A 19,230-nucleotide genomic window follows, 5' to 3' on the forward strand; every position below is an offset into this window, starting at 1 on the left:
GAACGCCCAGGCCAGGCGGGACGAAGCAATGAGCCAAGGCCCGATCGCGCAGGACCTTCCCCAGAAGGTGATTCAAGATTATGTAGACCTGTATAAGCGATTGGCCGGGTCTAGGGCCGGAGAGTCAGAGTCGCTATTCAGGGTTCGGGGGACCTGAATCCCAGCTCCCAGCTCCCAGCGATGGATGATGGATGCTATCAAGGGACGGTGGGGTTGAAGGCTTCTCTGACGTTACATTTAGAAGTCGTCTCGTCTTCTTTGGACCCTTCGACAATTTGATAGCCTATCACTAGCAGGGACGGCTGGCTGGGTCGGTCTTGCCCTTGTTTGGAAATGCCAAATTATCTTATCCTCAGGGAAGGTACCAGGGTTCATACCCAAAGCAAGGTTCCTGGAGACGATCGCATGACTGAAGCAACGTTGGTCAATCCTTTGATATTCCATCAAGATAGAGACCACTAAAAGCATAAGAGACGAAATAGTGTATTCACTTTATACAAGCTTAGGCTGGCACTTAGGCCACTGTATTTTGGCAGCCCAAGCCTTAGAGGACATTTCGTCTGTTACCCACCTGGAGGTTTATGGAGAAGCACCAAGGTTTTGCTTGAATGATCAGCCAGAGCAGTTAATTATCTCTTCCAGTACTTTGTAGGAGTTAGGCAGTTATTAGTTGATCGTCTCATTGGTACCTTACATCAAGGTCATGACACTTACGCAAGCCGACTTGCTCATCGTCATAACGCGGCAGCGCCATGCGCAATAGATCATCCACTATGCCCATCCACAACTGGCGCACAGCAGCATCCACATGCTTTTGTGTTACAGATAATTGTGTAAGCTCAGCTAACACTGGACTGAGGTGCTCATTCAGGTACGAGGTGCCAGCTAACGCTAGTTGCTATCCATTATCTCGTACTAATGTTTGAGCGGACAAGAGATCTAAGTTAGCTTAGTATTACAGGCTTGCCCCAACTTGGTAGGTGCCGCTGGCGCTCCGTCCCGTTCAGTTTTATGCAGCGGCCAAACGTCAGAGAGCGCAGCACCCGAGTTTGCCGCATAAAATTAATTCTTGCTCAAACGCTGAGTATGGACCCACATGTACCTGTCTGCACTATTCTGGGCATAGGCAGTGCTAACATGCGCCTACATATCGCTCTCTTCAGCTGGGTCTGGGAGATTTTTGGTGCTTCCTGCCGACCTTGTTGCGCCTATCGTTGATCAGTTTAGGCAGGTAGTGACCCACATGGCAGTTGCTTGTCTTCATTGAGCCAAAATGTTCCGTTGTTTTAGTGGCATGATTAGGTATTATTCGTTTCGACATTCACATACATGCCTACCTACCACGAGTTTCCGACAAACCGGTTGAACTGCAGGCTGCACTAACAAGTACCAAGAAAGCAAGCAAGCACTTGACTCGAGGACGAACACTCGCTCAGAATGGCTGAACGCCGCTTTGGTCTGTTGCACCATCTCAGTGCATGATGCGAGTCAAGCGAAACATGCGAGCTGATAGGCAAGCTTGCAGACAGCAACTCAGCAGGCGGGCAGACAAGAAGCAATCAACAAGAGTTTGGTCAACAAGATCGACTCAGTCTGACAAAGACGGCAGCCACTTAACGAACTAACCTGACCAAACATTGACTGCAAAGGCTATATTGTGATCAGATGTCTGGTTTCCGATCGTTGTTTCAACTTGCAGCAACCACCAACGATGATTGCTCAAGGTTTCCGCCAAATAAGCGTCCCGATCCATAACCCCGTTTGATTTACGGGCTATATGTCCAACCAGATGTCGACGCACCTCATCGTCACCACAGGCTCCCTCTCACTTGGGCCGTAAAGCAATGCACAGATGAGATGGGATGAGATGGGTGACGTCTGTCGCTCCACCGAGTCGAGTGCCTGCCAGAGGCCGCTTCGAGGTGATCAACAAGCTCAAGAGGCCTACGGGCGAAGCAGCGTCGACTGTACCTTGCATAGCATGTCCGACCATGCATCGGGTGGATGTGACACGACATAGCCCGACGAATGGAAGCGTGCATGTCGGCGCCGTCGACAATGCGATGGGCAAAAGCGGCGCACAACGCAATTCCGAGTGGACAGTTTTGGAGTTGTGCACGGCTAGGACCCATCTTGGACGTGCCCAATCTTCATTATTATCATACCGTATATGTTATTTATTATTCTGTTACAACGCGGCGCGGCGAATCCAATGCACGCCGATGCACGGCGACTCGCCAAGGTATCGTCCTATCGCTGAGCGCGATTATGCAGCCCTTGTGACGCGGTTTGTGGTTTGCGTGCCACCTAACGATAGGGAGGCCGCTGGAGCGAGTAGCAGTGCACCATGGCGCGCCTTGGCTAGGGTCATGGCATAACTCACAGCGTGTCTGGTATTCTAGAGAACCCCACTGGCTGGCGACTATAGGATAAGCACACATCACAAAGCCATGCAAACGAATGAAAGGGATAAGTCCAGGGAGGAGGAGAAATGTGCAACAAGATGTGCTCATCATCAATGGCGGCTGTGGCATTCGTTCCGTTCGTCGGATATCGAATTGTGCTAAATGGATGGAGGGCTGGGTTATGCTCTGCTGAGACTCGCAAGTTGGGCTGTGGGTGATGAGCACACACATAATCACCCACCACGCGCGTACACAAACCAACCAACAAAAGAAAAAAAAGTGACGGAGAGCACAAAAACCGGGCAAGACGTGGAACTTGTGCACACTCGCACACGTCTGCACAAGCGACCGAGGACGCTCTATTGCGAACCTTTGGCCCTTAGGTACCATCCATCCTCTCACACACGCATCCACATGAGCATCCATATCCATACCTTTTATCCACTACATTATGGCCGAGCTCTTTATTCAGTCGGGGCATGGGTTGTTGCATTGGTACGGGACTGTATAGGCTTCGGAGGCTACTCTCATACCGCGGCGGGCCATCCGGCGACGGATAGGCTCGAGGTTTCGTCCAGAATTAGAAAAGAGCAGTGGCTGCGCCATTGTGGTGTGGATGGGAACCGTGGCCCCCATGGTCCGTACTGACAAGAGTAGTAGAAGCCATCCATGGGCTTAATGTGAAGAAAGACCAGGGACGCCCAGGCCCGCACCTCATGTTTCCCTTGCCCCAGACATGACTTGGGTGCTTTGACAGGGGCCCGGGGGCAGTCTGCCGTCTGGTCCGCCGCTGGGCCCTGAAGGGTGTGTATGGGCGTGGACAGATTGCTAGTGACAGGGTCTAAAGAGTGAAGGTAGTGGATCCAGAGAATGGGATGTGGTAGTGGTGGATCTTGATCCACAGCTCCCTGACCCTGGCTTGTCGAGTGAGACACGACATGGAGGGTTTTCTAACTGCCTATCAAGCATCTGGTGTGAATACGCCAGGCCTCGTCGTCAGTACTTATCACTCCACGGTCCCCGTGCTTGTCCATCCTTCGTTTCTTTCCTCATCGAAAGGTATGATCGACGGATCTGTGTAATACTCTCTTCTCTTTTATGCCAGGTTCTTCCTTCTTTTTTTGTGAATCGTTCTTATATGCTGGATATCCTCGTCCTCGAGAGTCCCTCACATTCATTATAAACCACCACTTGCGGCACTCTCGATATACTTGATAAACCTCTTGCTCTTGCTTCAACTTGACTTGAGACTTTACATGTACAACAAGAACTTCCCCAACCAACACAACTAATAACTCGAGTCACCACTCGTCGTCCACTCTTTGGAACAACACAAAAGGAATCGAACACCACACCATCCTTAGGCCGACTGCCACAGCAAACTATACACCAATTAATAATTAAACTCACCAATAACACAGCCAACTTTAAAAGGTTTGTGGAATCTTGGAAATACCAACTGATGGACGGGGTGGCTAACCTAATGGTCTCTTTTAGAAATGGATTCCACAATGATGCCCCAGGCCATTGGCCAAGCGCCCTTCTATTTCTACAACACAGAGTCCAAGCATGATGTGCGACAACATTATCCTCAACAGCAGATGCACATGTACCCCATGGTCCCTACGTTGCCTTCAACTCCCGTCTACTCTCGACCTAGCTCAGCCAGCAACTCTCAGCCTCCCACTCTGTACAGCAATGGTCCCGCCGTCATGACTCCTACCGCCTCTCCTCAGCCCATGTCGCATAAGCCTGCCATTCTGTTGGAGAACGAGCTGTACGAGAACTCGTACTTCCCATCCACACCACCTCTGTCAACCTCTGGCAGCACAATCGGTAGCCCCAGTGCCTGCGAGATGCTCCAGACTCCCATGAACCCCATGTTCTCCGGTCTTGATGGAATTGATGGCTTCAAGGAGGCTCTTGAGCCCGTTGAGACAGCAGTCCTCGACTGGTCGAACTGCGGGTCTCCACCCATGACACCTGGTAAGTCGATAATTTCCATCATTTCCTCTATCTCAAACTGTCCCAAACACGGGATTACACCATGGCATTGTGCTGCAAGCTCGGGCTTGAGCCTATTTTTGGGGTTGTTTGCGGGAAAATTGGCGGTGCTGGCGCCACCTCAACCCAATCATGTACTGAGGCGCAGGGCTGCAGTGCGCTGTCAAAGCACCTGAATAGTGGAGCATATACGGGAATGAATTCAGAAGCTAACTGTGTCTGGTAGTCTACCTTCAATCTCAACTCGGCAAGATTCCCTCTCTTGGCAACACCGCCAGCGACATCGCGTCCACGCCTTCTCTGTCCCCCTCGCCCGCGCCCTACGCTCGATCTGTCTCGACTCCTGACTTGGACGTTGACTTCTGCGACCCAAGGAATTTGACTGTCGGCATTGGTGCTATCAACACCACTCTCGCTCCTGAGTTCTGCGTCGACGAGATCAAGGTTGAGCCCAAGATTGCTTCTCAGTCCTTTGACTTCACCCCTGCTGCTCACGGTCTCCCCACCTTTGAAGACTTTTCCGACTTTGACTCTGAGGACGACTTTGTCAACAGCCTCGTCAACCTCTCTGAGCAGCCTGCCACTGCCTCTGCTGACATCACCCGACCCCGAGCCTGCACTGGTTCTTCAGTTGTCTCCCTTGGCCACGGTAGCTTCATTGGTGACGAGGATCTCTCTTTCGACGAGAACGAGGCCTTCCAATTTCCCTCTCACCCCAGCCCTCCTTCTACTTGTGCTTCCGAGGACTGCCACAAGGAAAAGCGTGTGAAGAAGTGTCACTCCGAGGCGAACCAAACTGGCCCCGTCATGAACGTTGCTGCTTCCGCTACCGAGTCTGGCAACAACCAGGAGTCCTCCAACCAGGCCGCTGAGGGCAGTGACTCCGGCGCATCTTCCGGTTCAGAGGGCTCTCCTGCTCCTCTGCCCGCCCCTGCCAACCGTCGAGGACGTAAGCAGTCTCTCACTGAGGACCCTTCCAAGACCTTTGTCTGCGATCTCTGCAACCGCCGCTTCCGTCGTCAAGAACACCTCAAGCGCCACTACCGCTCTCTCCACACACAGGAGAAGCCTTTCGAGTGCAACGAGTGTGGCAAGAAGTTTTCCCGCAGTGACAACCTGGCCCAGCATGCCCGAACACACGGCAGCGGTGCCATCGTCATGAACTTGATCGACGAGGACTCGCACGCCTATGATGCCTCCATGGTGTCCGCGCCAGACGACTACAGCAACTATGGCAAGGTTCTGTTCCAGATCGCTTCCGAGGTTCCCGGTAGCGCCAGTGAGCTTTCCTCCGACGAGGGAAGCAACCAGGACAAGAAGAAGCGCAAGCGCTCCGACTAAATGGTTATTTCAACCATTCATCATTTAACATGATCAAGAGAGCCAGTCGACTGTCTTGACATACGCCCGATACGACGCTGACGACCTTCTTCTTCTTTGGCCATCCGCAAACATTTGGCGGAGGCATTTGGGTCACGGAACATTTTTCCATTTGGGTTATACAACCATGGGTAAAGGGAATTCACACAAAAGAGTGCAAGCGGTAATGAATGCATTTAAAAATCGACACTATACCTGTATCAACAATACCCACAACTTCCTCTACGCATGACGACAATGGGGAGGACATTTGATTTTATCGACATCTTGTTTTTGTTCAAGAGTTTCAATGCATTGCGATCGCCAATCGCGCACATTGCCGGTTGAGCATGGCCACCTGGGCGACTTTATTTTTTGAGGGATACATCTGGCGCGAAGAGGGGAAAAAATTACTTGGTTTTTGAGATTTGGGTGGGATGAGTTTGCCAGCGACAACGACCACCATACACATTTGGCGGCTTGACGTTCTTACACTCGTTGTAATCATCCTGGGCAGCCGGAAGCTGGAACTGAAGGCTTGCTAGGGCGACGGTATCACTTGAGAGCCATGGGAGATGAAGGTTTTTTTGTCTTCTTCCATATTCTTGTGTTTACTTTGATTCTTTGTCTGTCGTTTGTCTGTTGCTGAATTTAGAGATGTCAAGTACAGGAGTGTGCCGGTCACAATCATGACAGACACTCATCCTCACAACACTACATGTACACATTAGAAGCTTGGTCTATTGATCAACAATTTATACATTGCTGCCATATATTTCGTCTTTCGCTCAGTGACTGCCTCGGTGATTTCTTTTGCCTTTACACACGATAACACAGCACCTATTCTATGCATGTCATGGAAGTTTTTGGACCTTCAACCTGTCTGAAGATGCCCGGTGAGTACTCATCTTGCAGCAGCGTTCCTGTACTGGTACTGACAGTCAGGCATGCCAAGCTTTTCAAAATCGACGGTAGCACCCGCAAGATCTTGCATGAACCCTGAATGAGCCACCAAAGCATCAAACATTTGCCTGCGTTGCCGTGATAGCTTGGAGGAGCTCTTGGCTACCTCTCCGCAATCCGTTCCGCTCATCTCGACGGACATTTGAGTCGAGGCTAGCAATGAAGAAAGAGGTCAGATCGGCGATCTCATCTGTCGCCCTAACCTAGCTACGCTCAGGGACAGCGACCCCGTCTATCCCGTCCGTGTTGGCGTTGGTGTTGAAAATCCACGGGTAGCGCTTCCTACAGGTGGGACTGATTGATTACATTACTCGTAGTCCAGGCTAAGCCAAGAGCAGTATCCGTAAAAAAGAACCCTTGATGGATTTCGGCAGATGTCGTTTACCTAACGCTCACGGCTATACCAGAGACCCTGAATGTCTCACACCTTTCTTGGGTGATCATCATGGCTCGGACGACAACTACCCACTATCGTAAGCCTTAACCATTAATAAGTCGGCTTAAAGAAAGAAAGCCTGTGACGGAAAATTACGCGAGACGGAAACGAGAGTAATTTTAAAAAAAGCCATTCACATTGATCGACGCCTCTCCAAAGGTTGATTTCCGGCTGGCCAGCTTGAGGCCCGGGGAACAAGATAAGGTCTTGGACTAACCTCTAGAGAGCAAAAATGTTTGTTCATGTTCAGGCAGTCCCTAAATTGTTAGCTCAGTCAGCGGCAGCCCGAGATGAAACATCCATTGGATATCGAGCTAAAGTCTTAGTCGGCCATCCATAACCATACCTAACCATCTCTCTCCGGGCCTTGAGTTGGCCGTCCTCTTGCTTGCCCAATTTGGTGGTTGTAAGCTCAGGCAGGGTCCACAGACATCAGTCTAAAACATCCACCACCGAATAAATGAATCAATACTCTTACACCATCCATCCATACCACGCCAGGCTGGACTACGCTACACCACAGCAAATCCCCGCAGGTAATCTAAAATACGCCATAGGCTTTTTCTTTAATCCTTCCAGCCTGTCTTCTGAATCGCTGCTAAATTGACGCCAGATAATTTTTGTCTGAGGCCTCATTTCCCGGCTGTTGGCTGCCTTTCTGGGCAAGGCAATCCCACTACCGTGCTGTCACAACAACGCCCGCAAGGCGATACCACAGCCACCAGTCATGGCTTCTGAACAGCTGAATGTCATTGCTCTAATCTCGGGAGGCAAAGACAGCTTCTTCAATTTGATCCACTGTATAGAGCACGGGCATCGGATCGTAGCTCTTGCAAATCTTTTCCCAGGATTAGACGCTCTAGCATCGGACTCAACAGGTCCAGTTGCCAATGTTGTCCCAGACGGGCAGTCACCGTTCCGGCAGGAAGACGCCACCGGAGCCAAGCCAGAGACCGGTGGTCAGACTCGTAGCGAGGTTCTGTGTCCCGAAGGCTTCCAGCACATAGATCCGGAGACGTGGATACACCCGTCGTCCGCAAGAGACGGACATGACAGCTCTCAAAATGGCCAGGGCCCGGGGGAGTCTTCCGACACGGATCTCAATAGTTTCATGTACCAAACTGTCGGGCATGAAGTTCTCCCCCTGTACGCCGCTGCAACTGGTCTGCCACTATATCGGCTGCCCATCACTGGACGTGCGGTTCGCCACGAGAGGGACTACGATGCCACGGCCGACGCTCAGGACAAGGACAAGGGCAACAGCGGCGACGAAACAGAGTCCATGCTGCCCTTGTTACAAGCCATCATTGCCCGCCATCCAGAGGCCAATGCTGTCTGTGCAGGTGCCATTCTGTCAACCTACCAACGCACCCGCGTTGAGTCAATAGCACTGCGCCTAGGTCTCGTGCCCCTGGCCTACCTATGGCAGTATCCGATCTTGCCACCCCCATCTGGAGCCATTTCCGACGATACGCAACTGCTGATCGATATGGCTAATGCTGGTCTAGAAGCACGGATCATCAAAGTTGCCAGTGCTGGTCTAGACGAGGATCATCTGTGGGAACGTGTGTCAAGCGAGACTGGCTCAAGTCGTGTCAAGAGCGCGTTGCGCAAGTTTGGTTCGACCCAAGGTGCCGCAGCGTTGGGAGAGGGCGGCGAGTTTGAGACGCTTGTCGTGGATGGCCCTTCCTCCGTGTTCAAGAAGAGGATTACCATCCTAGAGCAGGGGCGCAAGATCGTGCGTGAAGGAGGGGGCTGTTCATGGCTGCTGTTGGCTGGTGCACAGGTCGAGGATAAACAAGATCCTGCGGTCGAATCAACAGTTCGGGTGCCCGATCTTCTCGATGCGCGATTCAAGGCTGTGTTTGATAAACTACTGGTATCCCTGGACCAGCTGAAGCATATGGACACCTCTACAATTACAATGAAGCCGACGCCACTACCTAAAGATACAGGGTTCTCAGTCGAGGATGCCGATACTCAGCGTTGGTCTGTTCTTCCGGATGTCAGCACAAGTGAAAGGCCAATCCAAGACGAGACTCTCCAAGTGGTAGAGAAGATCAGGGTGCTAGTGTCAGAGGCTGGTGTTCAGCTCTCCCAAATCACAAGCACTATCGTTATTCTAAGACGCATGTCGGACTTCCCCAAGGTCAATGGTGAGTATGGCAAGCTGTTCCCTAAGCCAAACCCGCCCTCTCGGGTGACTATCTCTTGCGGTGACATGCTGCCGGAAGGCGTGAATATTGCTGTATATCTATGTGCACCTGTTTCTAAAGCGGCACAGGACCGCAATGGTCTGCATGTACAGTCAAGATCTTACTGGGCACCTGCGAACATCGGCCCATATAGCCAAGCTATTGATGTGCCAGTGACAGCTCGTCAACAAGATACAGGTCTCAGATCTATCTCTATCGCAGGACAGATACCCCTGATCCCAGCAACAATGTTATTGCCTGGTCCGTCTGAAAAGTCGGACGAGCTCCAGATTGTGCTATCACTGCAACATCTTTGGCGAGTAGGCCAAGAGATGAAGGTTCAGTGGTGGACAAGTTCTGTTGCGTATTTCCCCCGCGCCAACGCTTCAACAGAAATCCAACGCTGCGCTAAACTTGCAGGATATGCTTGGAAGCAAGCACACGGGTCTCCGGATGATGAGGAAGAGACTGACGAAGGTCCTGATCTTTGGGATCTGAAGTTCAACCCTGCTTATATGTCACTCAGTAATGATGATAAGGCAGCCCGGAAGGTCATTCCTGACTGGGACGCCCTCACTCTTCGTCAGCAGAACGAACCTGATACATGTATCCCGCCTATGTTTGCTGCTGAAGTTGAAGAGCTACCGCGACAGGCTGCGGTTGAGTGGCATGCTCATAACGGCCTTTCTAGACTGGAAGAAAGCAGCCTTGTGATGACTTCTCAGTCCGAGGCCAACGTGCCCGGGTGGAAGACGTGGCATTCCGTTGTTACGACCGAGGTTGCAATTGTTGTCTACAGTACAGCAGCATATACTTGCACCGACAAGAACCAATCTTTGTCTCTAAGCGACTTGAAAATTGACATGCAGGAAGCTGTTCACACGTCCTTCCGTCAGTTGCATCCTGGTGGACCTGATGCTGTACACAGCAAGTTATCTTTGATGTACGCAGACACTGCTCAAGTCAAGTCTATGTGGGATAATATTGGAGACAATGTTGGATCGTCTCTCATTCCTTGCCGGTCAATCTGGTCATCTGAGGGACAGAATGTCACGGTTCTGGGCTTGTTTGAAACGACCCTGATGCGAGAAACATGATTATATGAGGTTATGAAATCATATGAGAATATCTAAATACAAGCTGTGCAAATTTGTGTATATCCTTTCTTCGACTATTCTGACCTGGTATCTTTACCCGTCTTACTCACAAGACTATGCGTTGACATACTTCATATGCTGAGGGGGGTATCGCTCGCCTGCTGGCGTGAAGGCGGCGAGTAGGCTGTCAATGTCATGCAAATCCTCGTCAGTCAGATCTATGATAGTGGCGTTCTCTCGGATACGGTCAGGTTTGGTAGATCCAGGGATAGGAACTATCTTGGGCATGCCTGGGCGACGTGAAAGCGACAGCAGCCAGTTGATGGCGATCTGGCTCACAGTGCAACCCTTCTTCTTTGCAAGAGCCTCAACGTCGTTGACGAGTTGGATGTTCTTGGTAAGGTTATCTCCCTGCCAGCGAGGATGCATCTTAGCACGAAGATCGTCTTCAGGAAGGTCCTTGGCAGACTTGATCTGACCTCCGAGGAAGCCTCTTCCGAGAGGCGCTAGAGTTTATGAGCTTCATTCATAATCTATTAAGGAAGATGACACTTACAGTACGCAAGAACTGCGATGTCAAGCTCACCACAAGCTTCGAGGAGGCCATTTGTCAAGGGATCGGTGGTGAAAAGAGACAGCTCGATCTCGATCGCCGTAATCTTGAACTTTTTTGCTGCATAGCGAAGAGTGTTTGCGTTGAGCTCACTGCAAGAAATGCCGTCGATTTTGCCGTCCTTGACATACTCGTTGATGGTAGCAAGAGTGTCGTTCTCATAATTGGCGTTGGGGTCTCTACGGCCGACTGCGAATGAAGCAATTCGCCCAACGGGGCCCAGTGTCTTGATGCAATTATCAATACTGCGATGGACATTCTCCTTACTGCCATCGGGAACGTAATTGGGGCCCAAGCCTCCTTTGATGGTAAGGACGATACGATCGGCGTCTTCGGGATACTTTTCAAGATATCGACGGATGAGAGCTAGAGAGTTTGCGTCTGGTGGACCGTAGAATTCTGCACCATTGAGCCAGTTACAGCCTGCATCGAGAGCAGTTCGAATAGCAGCGAAGGTGGTCTCGTCAGGAAGAGGACGGGCAGTCAAGCCTGGAGGACGGTTAGCATGCATTGGGATGTGCTATGTAAGAAGAGTATTACCCATGAGGCCGTAGCCAATAAGGCCAACTTGTTTTCCGAGGATGTTGTGAGACATGGCCATGTTGAATATGCTGTAGAGAGAGCTATACTGCAGATATTGTGTGACTGAATTGAAGTGAGGTGAGGTAGGTAATCAAAGATGAGTGTTTATGATGATGAAGTGATATTTTGAGTGTCAATGAACTAGTATTTATTTACTATCTGGTCTACTCAAGAACAGAACTTTCCTTGGCATGTTTTCTATCCATAATGCTATCGTCGTCGACTTATACGGGCATAAGGGTCGACAGTCGGAATTAAGCTGGTGAAACGTTTAGCCAACCAGTGGAGACCAGTATTGACTTCCTAAAAAGGAAAACAATCCAAACGGCGAAACGGTGCCGAAGCTTAAGCTAGACTCGGCGTTAAAGAGAGTTACGGGCTTTGCGGTTTTGGAAAGAGGGATTCGGAAGATGTGGAAAGTTAGAATTGATAGGAATTAATAATTATAGGATTCTTTTTTTATTGTCTTTGTATTGGTTGATCATTGGTTTGTTCTCATGGTGAGAGAAGCTCAAGTTTACAAGACTGTGATCCATATTGACTTAATGACCCTACAATGTATGGTTTCTATCGTCATTGAAGCGGCAAGTAGAAGTAGTAAGGCTTTTGATTCATTTGATATGATGAATGTACCAGCAATCGTGTCAAATGTCAGCCTGATCACGCTGCTCTCAAGAGTCAGATGACTGGGACACCTGGACACTGAAGACGATATAAATACAGAAAGCAACATGGATCAAAAAGATGAGTGGCAACTACCAACCTCTAATACCTACCAAGGTACAAAGGTAGGTAGTTCAATAAGGCCTTTGATATGGTGTTGCTGCTCTGTCGTCTCTTTGTCTTGGTCCAATGATGAACGGTTCAGCCGCTAGACTCTCTCAAGGCAATGGAGTCTGACCTGAGCGCCTGGCCTGTCGCAAAAGAGAACCCCACTGTAGCTTCCCTAAGTTTGAGCCAAGACAACAGAAGCTTGTTGTGACCTCACATCAACATTTTTACCTATTACTTTATACCTACATCAAATCCTCCGCAAAGTTCATCATAATAATTCAGCCTAACGCTGTCGATACTCGAGTCTAGTCGCGTCAGATCTCACATTTCATCGCCCTACGCGCCGCATGATCGATTAAGAAGGTGCCAAGCCTGTACTGATTGATCTTGTGATGGCCGAGACTGCGCCAGAGGCAGATGCCAATGCAAATGCAAATGCAAATGCCAATGTCAATACCAATGCCCCCGCTCGATCTTCCAGCGTTGGATTTCACATGGGAAGGCAGTCTTCGTCAAATGCGCGCATAAACGAGATATTAGAGGTGGGTGAATTCTTCTCCCCCATGCATCATGTATGAGACAGACATTGGAGTGGATGATTTATGAGACAAAGCACGGGAAGAGATCTACAAACCTCATAGATTCTCTTGCTCACTCGTCATGCGCGCGGCTATACGGGTGTCTCTCTAATCTGCCTACATATGCTCCTCTTGTCGCTCTCAGCCATGCCCTTGCTTGGACTATCTTCACCGTACAATTAATTGGTGGCGTTCATCGCATCAACTACCGGCGGATCTTCCCCCGTTGGACATAGCTTCCGACAGATCAGCCCAATATCGCGTGCTCAGTTCTCATCCTAGTCCCTCTTCCTACTCTTCTTTTCTTATTATTATTCTCCTCTTTCAGTCAAGACTTTTGATACTGGAATCAGTGCTAATCTGCTTTGTTACCTCTGATAGAACGCTCGTGAACGCGCAGAGTCAATGGCTGTTACTTCTCCCACCAACCTCTCCCCTCGGCCTGCCGGTAGTCCCATCCTCCCGCCCAACTCGGCTCTTAGATCGAACCCTGTAAATGAGGATAGTAGCGCCGACGAGGCCACAGGTTTCATTTCCCACACGCCGCCTCTGAACTACAGTGCTCTTAATACTACAACCGCTGCTTCTGGGCCCCGCGCTCGCAAGACCTCAACCCAAAACTCCCACCTGAGACCGTCCTCTCAGCGAAACAACAATGGGGCTGTACCAAGTCCTCAGACTAGTCGACAAGATGGATCGAATACTGAAAGTCAGTCATGGTGGAAGGCACAGGCTGAGAAGTTCCAATCAATAGAGCTGGAGAATAAAGGCAGTGTCGCACGTGATCATCTCGCTATCGGTAAGCTTCCATCACGTCCAATTACTCCCACCACTGGCCACTAACAGCCCAACAGAACGAACATTTCTAGCGTGGCTACGGACTTCTTTAAGTTTTGCGTCGATCGGTATAGCTGTTACCCAGCTGTTTCGCCTCAATACCAGTCTCGAAAGCGGCCATGATGGCGACAAGATTTCCGACCGAAACGCTGCAACATTGAGACACATGGGCAAACCTCTCGGCACCACGTTCCTGGGTATTAGCATATTAGTTTTGTTTCTCGGATACAAGCGTTACTTCCAGTCTCAACACTGGGTCATAAAGGGCAAATTCCCCGCCAGTCGTGGCACAATCATGATTGTTGCCTTTGTTGCTTTGGCCATCATGGTTGCGTCTCTCGTGGTTGTGATTGCTATACAACCCTCCGTGCATGAGATATAAGATATAGAGGATTAAATCGAATCGGTCTGCTCAGAATAATTTGTCAATTGGTATATAGCTGGTAGTTTAATGGCGGGGTGCTTTGGACACGGCGCACTTGTGGGATCCGTATCATGACTTGATACCGGGAGTATTTGTACGTATGAGGTTTTTGCCAGAGAAATCGCCTCATTCTATATGTTATTGATAAGAGATACCAATGAATAGCAATATTATCACTGAAACACACCTTTGAAAGCTCTCATGATGGCATTCATCATGACTACCTATTCCGGTTTCATGAGTCGCCAGACGTCACCAGGTTATGGCGGGGTCCATTCTCAGAGCTTAGAGCTCCCCCACCAAACAATCCCATCCCACTATTCAACTCTTACACTGACTGACCTTCACTTCTCACTTGTACCGTGACAGCTCACCTCTTTTCAAGTACCTATTTGCACGATCGTGCACTATTCAATCATGGCTCCCAATTTAGAGCCCGTCGACATTCCAACCTTTGCCACCACTCAACTCGCCCTTCTAGACCAAGAGCTTCAGACCGAGATCAATGAAACCAGCTCTCTCATCTCCAACCACAGTCCCACAGCTCTACAGCGCGCTGGTCTCGCCCTGACAAATCTTGTCGTCTCAGGGCAGCGGACTGGCCTTGGTGGCCGGACTGTTCTCGAGCTGTCTCCTGACGCTGCCACAGGTTCAGCTGACGAATTGCCTGAACATGGCCTACGCACCGGAGACATCGTCCTTGTCGCTGAACAGCCTGCTGGAAGCGCCAAGAAGCGAGAGGTAAAAGACTTGGAAAAGAAGGGCGCTAGAGGTGTGGTGACAAGGGTGAGTAGAGGATGGGTTGCTGTTGCGATCGACGAGGGAAAAGAGGAAGTTGCCTTCACGGGGAGGGTTTGGGCGGTCAAATTGGCAGACGAGGTAACATATAAAAGGTACCTTGACTCATTTCTCACTTGTGCACTAAATATATGGGGTGCTGATTACATGGCAGAATGAATTGGACAATGGAGAAGCTGAACAAAATGAATGAGTCGGAATATTCGAGCTTCATCAGAGTACTCTTCGGTTTGTCAAGTCCATCGCCAGTCGCTGCAGATTTAACACAGGATGAGAATGTGGGGAATCTTCAATGGTTTGATCCTACGCTCAACGATTCTCAAAAGGATGCAATTAGATTCGCATTAGCCTCGCGAGAAGTTGCCTTGATTCATGGACCACCAGGAGTAAGTCACCTAAGCTTATGCAGACAGTATAGTATAGCCCCGCTGACTTATCTAGACCGGCAAAACTCACACTCTTATCGAATTAATTCTTCAGATGATCAAGTTGGAACAGAGAATTCTCGTCTGTGGCCCTTCTAACATCTCAGTTGACAACATCGTCGAGAGATTGGCTCCTCACAAGATCCCGATCCTTCGTCTAGGCCACCCCGCTCGTTTACTTCCTTCTGTTGTAGACCATTCACTCGATGTACTTACACAAACATCAGAAGCCGGTGCCATTGTCAAAGATATACGCTCCGAGATGGACACTAAACAGGCCTCGATCAAGAAGACAAAGAGCGGCAAGGAACGCAAGGCCATATACACCGATCTCAAGGAGCTACGAAAAGAGTTCCGCGAGCGAGAACGTCGGTGTGTTAGTACCCTCATTGGTGGTAGCAAGGTCGTTCTCGCGACACTGCATGGAGCAGGAGGCTATCAGTTGCGAAACGAAGAGTTCGATGTTGTTATCATCGATGAGGCCAGCCAAGCTCTCGAAGCTCAATGCTGGGTTCCTCTCGTATCTGCCAAAAAGGTTGTATGTGCCGGTGACCATCTGCAGCTCCCTCCAACTATCAAATCGAGTAATGCCAAGGTTAAGGCGCCAGTGAAAGACGGGGTTCAAATCAAAAAGGGTGCCACGCTCGAAGTTACTCTGTTTGACAGACTACTGGCATTGCATGGGTCCTCCATCAAACGCATGTTGACCACCCAGTATCGAATGCATGAGAGCATTATGCGCTTTCCTTCTGATGAACTCTACGACTCTAAGCTTATTGCTGCCGATGCGGTGAAACATCGTCTCCTCAAGGATCTTGAGTATGAGGTCGAAGATAATGAGGATACCAATGAGCCTGTTATTTTCATCGATACGCAGGGAGGAGACTTTCCTGAGAAGAACGAGGAAGACGACAAGGATACTCCCAAGAAGGGCAAAGCAAGCTTGCACGGCGACAGTAAGAGCAATGAGATGGAGGCAGCTCTTGTACAACAACACGTGAAGCAACTCGTGGGTGCCGGGGTCCGTCCGGAAGACATAGCTGTTGTGACGCCTTACAATGCTCAGGTGCGTTGAACATACTAGCTTAGAGGTGGGACATGTACTGACGGTGGGACAACATTTAGCTTGCTGTCTTGGCTGCGCTGAAGGACAAGTTCCCTGGCATCGAGCTCGGCAGCGTCGATGGTTTTCAAGGCCGCGAAAAAGAGGCGGTGATTGTGAGCCTTGTTAGAAGTAATTCCGAGGGCGAAGTCGGATTTCTTGGCGAGAAACGACGTCTCAACGGTAAGGTGACATCCCGAGGCTTCCCGTTCTGAAATGGGTAGACGAACACGGACGACGTTTTAGCTAATGCAGGTCCATACAGTTGCAATGACACGTCCCAAGCGATCTTTGACAGTTATCGGAGACTCGGAGACCGTCCAGAAGTAAGTGACAATCACACCCACGACGTGTGGCACCGGGCCTCGAAGCTGCAGTCATTGGTTTGACGAATGCTGCGCAGATTGTTCCAGCCATACACCTGAGACGAAGCATCACTAACATGCTGGTTTCACAGAGGAAGCAGCTTCTTGAAGAAATGGATGCAATATCTCGAAGACAACGCTGACTTGCGATACCCCGATGCGTCCAATTTGACACACGATTAGCCACTTGTCGAATGTTACCGAGCCCCGCCTCGTCTTCAGTCGGCACATAGTTGCTGGTGATACTGATACGCAAGGCCACGTTAGAGAGTCATTTTGAATATCTCGGCCGATAGATTGACTATTGATGTCACCTGGAGTTGAACGCGCTACTTAGCGACGTGCGGAGGGCAAACGGGAACGGGTGATCCCAGCTTCTCCTGAAACATCGCCTACAAAAGCCCGCTTTCCAGGAGCTGAAGGTTGAAAGAGCTGAGAGAACCATCACAAGGGAATGGCAATCAATCCGTCCTTGGTTCTAATCAACATGTCAAAATTGATTGGGAGATCTGCTGGGGCAGTTACCCAAGAGACGCAGTCGCGACGCTATTATCAACATCCTGGATTGTTTCAGGTTCCTCGTTCACTGTGGGACTTTACCAAACCGTGGGGGCTGTCTGTGGACTCTAGTGGGATTTCCTCCCAGAACGGTAGCTTTTTTTTTTGTCTTCCGTAGTTTGGTCAAGGGAACAAGTGCGTATGCGACGTTTCTCTTTGTAAAGTGGTGGATCGAAGATCCCTCGATTGACGAAGAGGTTTGCTAGTTGAAACCGTATCTTAACGAACCAAGTATCATTTGGACCTGCAAGGGCAACAAGAACCACCCTTGAGACCAGAGTCGACATTCCAAAGTATCTGTCAACTGAAATTGAGAATTGATAGATTGTGATATGAGAGCCGACGCTCGGCCTGGTGACTTGGCAGCTGAGTAGTCTAAATAACGCCGTTGTGTCAGTTTCAGGAAACCTTGGCTCCCCAGCTTAGAGCATGTATTGATTTGCTGCTGAGCTTGACAAACTCTGGACTGAAAAATTGCTACATGTGAGTCTGTGACGAGGCCACGATAAGCGTTGGGCAGGATGGATAGACAATATATCTGTGAATATCTGAGTAGATGCCTTGCAGATGCTGCACAGCAAAGACGGCCGAGATGTTAAAGTCATGACTTCATTGGTCGGAAAATATAGCAGTATCCCTGTCGTCTGGGTCCCCGCCTAAAACTGTCTAGACGAGATGGGTTCCTGAGATCGAGCACGTCAGGGCAGATCCATCGATGATCATCGAGAGTTCTCAAACGCAAAAGGTTGTTATCCTGGAATTTACAATGCAATATCAGTAACAGAGTGCCGTGTGTCCCCAAAAGGGGGATGCAGGTACAATGCAAAGGCACCCTTCAAGAAAACACATGCCAGAAGAGGCTCATAACAGCCATCCCTGCTTATACGTGGACTAAGCCGAGTCAGAATATCAGCAAAGCTCTCGCCTTGGTCGAGCGCACATACAGTATCAATACAGCATTATATTGTAGGTCCGTATCCGTACCTAGTCAAGATCTGTATGACTATTGATTGGTCCGCTGCACGTATGGTCACAAGAACTAGCTCGAGACCGATCGCACAATTTGAATGCCGCAGGTGAGAGGTAGTTCATCTTTCACCGTGGGTGCAATACAACATGACCCTGCACTATCACCATCATTTGGGTGTTGTTCTGAAGAACGTGGCGCTGCGGTTGGAGTTATGGTTACTTTTTGCGGTGGCTCTAACGCAATGTAAGTAAGTCGAGTCAGATGGACATTAGCGACAACGGGCGCTAACTGGTTAAAGCTTCCGTCGTGCTTTGCTAGGTCGCGTGGGGCCGCAGATAGTTACCTTAGCACTCATTATCATCTAGATTTCGAAAGTCTTGAGTAGTTGAGAGCGGATGCTCTTTGATGCTGGAGGTATGCGTGGTGATTTGTTGATTGAAGAAAAAAGAGAAAAGATAGACCAAGGAAGGTGCTTTGCTCGACCTCTGACGAGTCTGAAGCAGCCTGCATGAATCTGGCAGTCTCGACTGAGGGTGCCTTCCTCACGAATGGCCAGTCATTTGTCAATGGGGAGAATGGGGAGGTGCCACCCTCCAACGGGCATGAGTTGACCCCAAGAAAAGAAAGTACCTACCTCGACCTGTAACGCCATTATCATTTTTTCTGTCATGTTTCATACTCAACCCCCATCCATAAGTTGCCACAGGCTTGCGCCATTCACGAAAGGGAGCAAAGGCTGGAGGGT

General features: G+C 49.8%; 6 protein-coding genes across 6 annotated transcripts; 4 read left to right on the forward strand and 2 right to left on the reverse strand.

Annotated features, from left to right (window-relative positions):
• Positions 1 to 2,175: 2,175 nt before the first annotated feature.
• On the reverse strand, positions 2,176 to 3,150 carry B0J16DRAFT_338309 (uncharacterized protein). Its single transcript, XM_046127437.1, has one exon. The coding sequence runs from the start codon at positions 2,835 to 2,837 to the stop codon at positions 2,181 to 2,183; it is 657 nt and encodes a 218-aa protein (XP_045984807.1). The 5' UTR covers positions 2,838 to 3,150; the 3' UTR covers positions 2,176 to 2,180.
• Positions 3,151 to 3,916: 766 nt separating this feature from the next.
• Positions 3,917 to 5,750, forward strand: B0J16DRAFT_382766 (uncharacterized protein; the record flags this gene model as incomplete). The annotated part of the gene is made up of 2 exons (XM_046131268.1): positions 3,917 to 4,391; positions 4,636 to 5,750. 2 exons carry the CDS (start codon positions 3,917 to 3,919, stop codon positions 5,748 to 5,750), a joined length of 1,590 nt encoding a protein of 529 aa, XP_045984808.1.
• A 1,790-nt stretch (positions 5,751 to 7,540) lies between these two features.
• Positions 7,541 to 10,567, forward strand: B0J16DRAFT_338317 (uncharacterized protein). The gene has a single exon (XM_046127438.1). It carries the CDS (start codon positions 7,895 to 7,897, stop codon positions 10,457 to 10,459), a length of 2,565 nt encoding a protein of 854 aa, XP_045984809.1. The 5' UTR covers positions 7,541 to 7,894; the 3' UTR covers positions 10,460 to 10,567.
• Positions 10,568 to 11,667, reverse strand: B0J16DRAFT_302516 (NADP-dependent oxidoreductase domain-containing protein; the record flags this gene model as incomplete). The annotated part of the gene is made up of 3 exons (XM_046124635.1): positions 10,568 to 10,965; positions 11,016 to 11,561; positions 11,613 to 11,667. 3 exons carry the CDS (start codon positions 11,665 to 11,667, stop codon positions 10,574 to 10,576), a joined length of 993 nt encoding a protein of 330 aa, XP_045984810.1. The 3' UTR covers positions 10,568 to 10,573.
• A 937-nt stretch (positions 11,668 to 12,604) lies between these two features.
• Positions 12,605 to 13,327, forward strand: B0J16DRAFT_103674 (uncharacterized protein). Its single transcript, XM_046121309.1, has 2 exons — positions 12,605 to 12,970; positions 13,042 to 13,327. Exons 1-2 carry the CDS (start codon positions 12,821 to 12,823, stop codon positions 13,240 to 13,242), a joined length of 351 nt encoding a protein of 116 aa, XP_045984811.1. The 5' UTR covers positions 12,605 to 12,820; the 3' UTR covers positions 13,243 to 13,327.
• B0J16DRAFT_103647 (uncharacterized protein) lies at positions 13,328 to 14,454 on the forward strand. The gene is made up of 2 exons (XM_046121308.1): positions 13,328 to 13,805; positions 13,861 to 14,454. Exons 1-2 carry the CDS (start codon positions 13,412 to 13,414, stop codon positions 14,223 to 14,225), a joined length of 759 nt encoding a protein of 252 aa, XP_045984812.1. The 5' UTR covers positions 13,328 to 13,411; the 3' UTR covers positions 14,226 to 14,454.
• The last annotated feature ends 4,776 nt before the right edge of the window (positions 14,455 to 19,230 follow it).

Source organism: Fusarium flagelliforme (assembly GCF_020744385.1).
Source record: "Fusarium flagelliforme strain FIESC 12 MPI-CAGE-AA-0113 chromosome Unknown B0J16scaffold_3, whole genome shotgun sequence".
Classification (NCBI taxonomy): domain Eukaryota; kingdom Fungi; phylum Ascomycota; class Sordariomycetes; order Hypocreales; family Nectriaceae; genus Fusarium; species Fusarium flagelliforme.

What these genes read in the sequence shown, in the direction of transcription:
- B0J16DRAFT_338309 (XM_046127437.1), bottom strand. Translation starts at nt 2,837, where the DNA reads ATGGATATGGATGCTCATGTGGATGCGTGTGTGAGAGGATGGATGGTA.
- B0J16DRAFT_103674 (XM_046121309.1), top strand. Translation starts at nt 12,821, where the DNA reads ATGGCCGAGACTGCGCCAGAGGCAGATGCCAATGCAAATGCAAATGCA. An exon ending in GCATAAACGAGATATTAGAG is followed by an intron (nt 12,971 to 13,041) that starts GTGGGTGAATTC and finishes TATGAGACAAAG; the next exon opens with CACGGGAAGAGATCTACAAA.
- B0J16DRAFT_103647 (XM_046121308.1), top strand. Translation starts at nt 13,412, where the DNA reads ATGGCTGTTACTTCTCCCACCAACCTCTCCCCTCGGCCTGCCGGTAGT. An exon ending in ACGTGATCATCTCGCTATCG is followed by an intron (nt 13,806 to 13,860) that starts GTAAGCTTCCAT and finishes ACAGCCCAACAG; the next exon opens with AACGAACATTTCTAGCGTGG.
- B0J16DRAFT_338317 (XM_046127438.1), top strand. Translation starts at nt 7,895, where the DNA reads ATGGCTTCTGAACAGCTGAATGTCATTGCTCTAATCTCGGGAGGCAAA.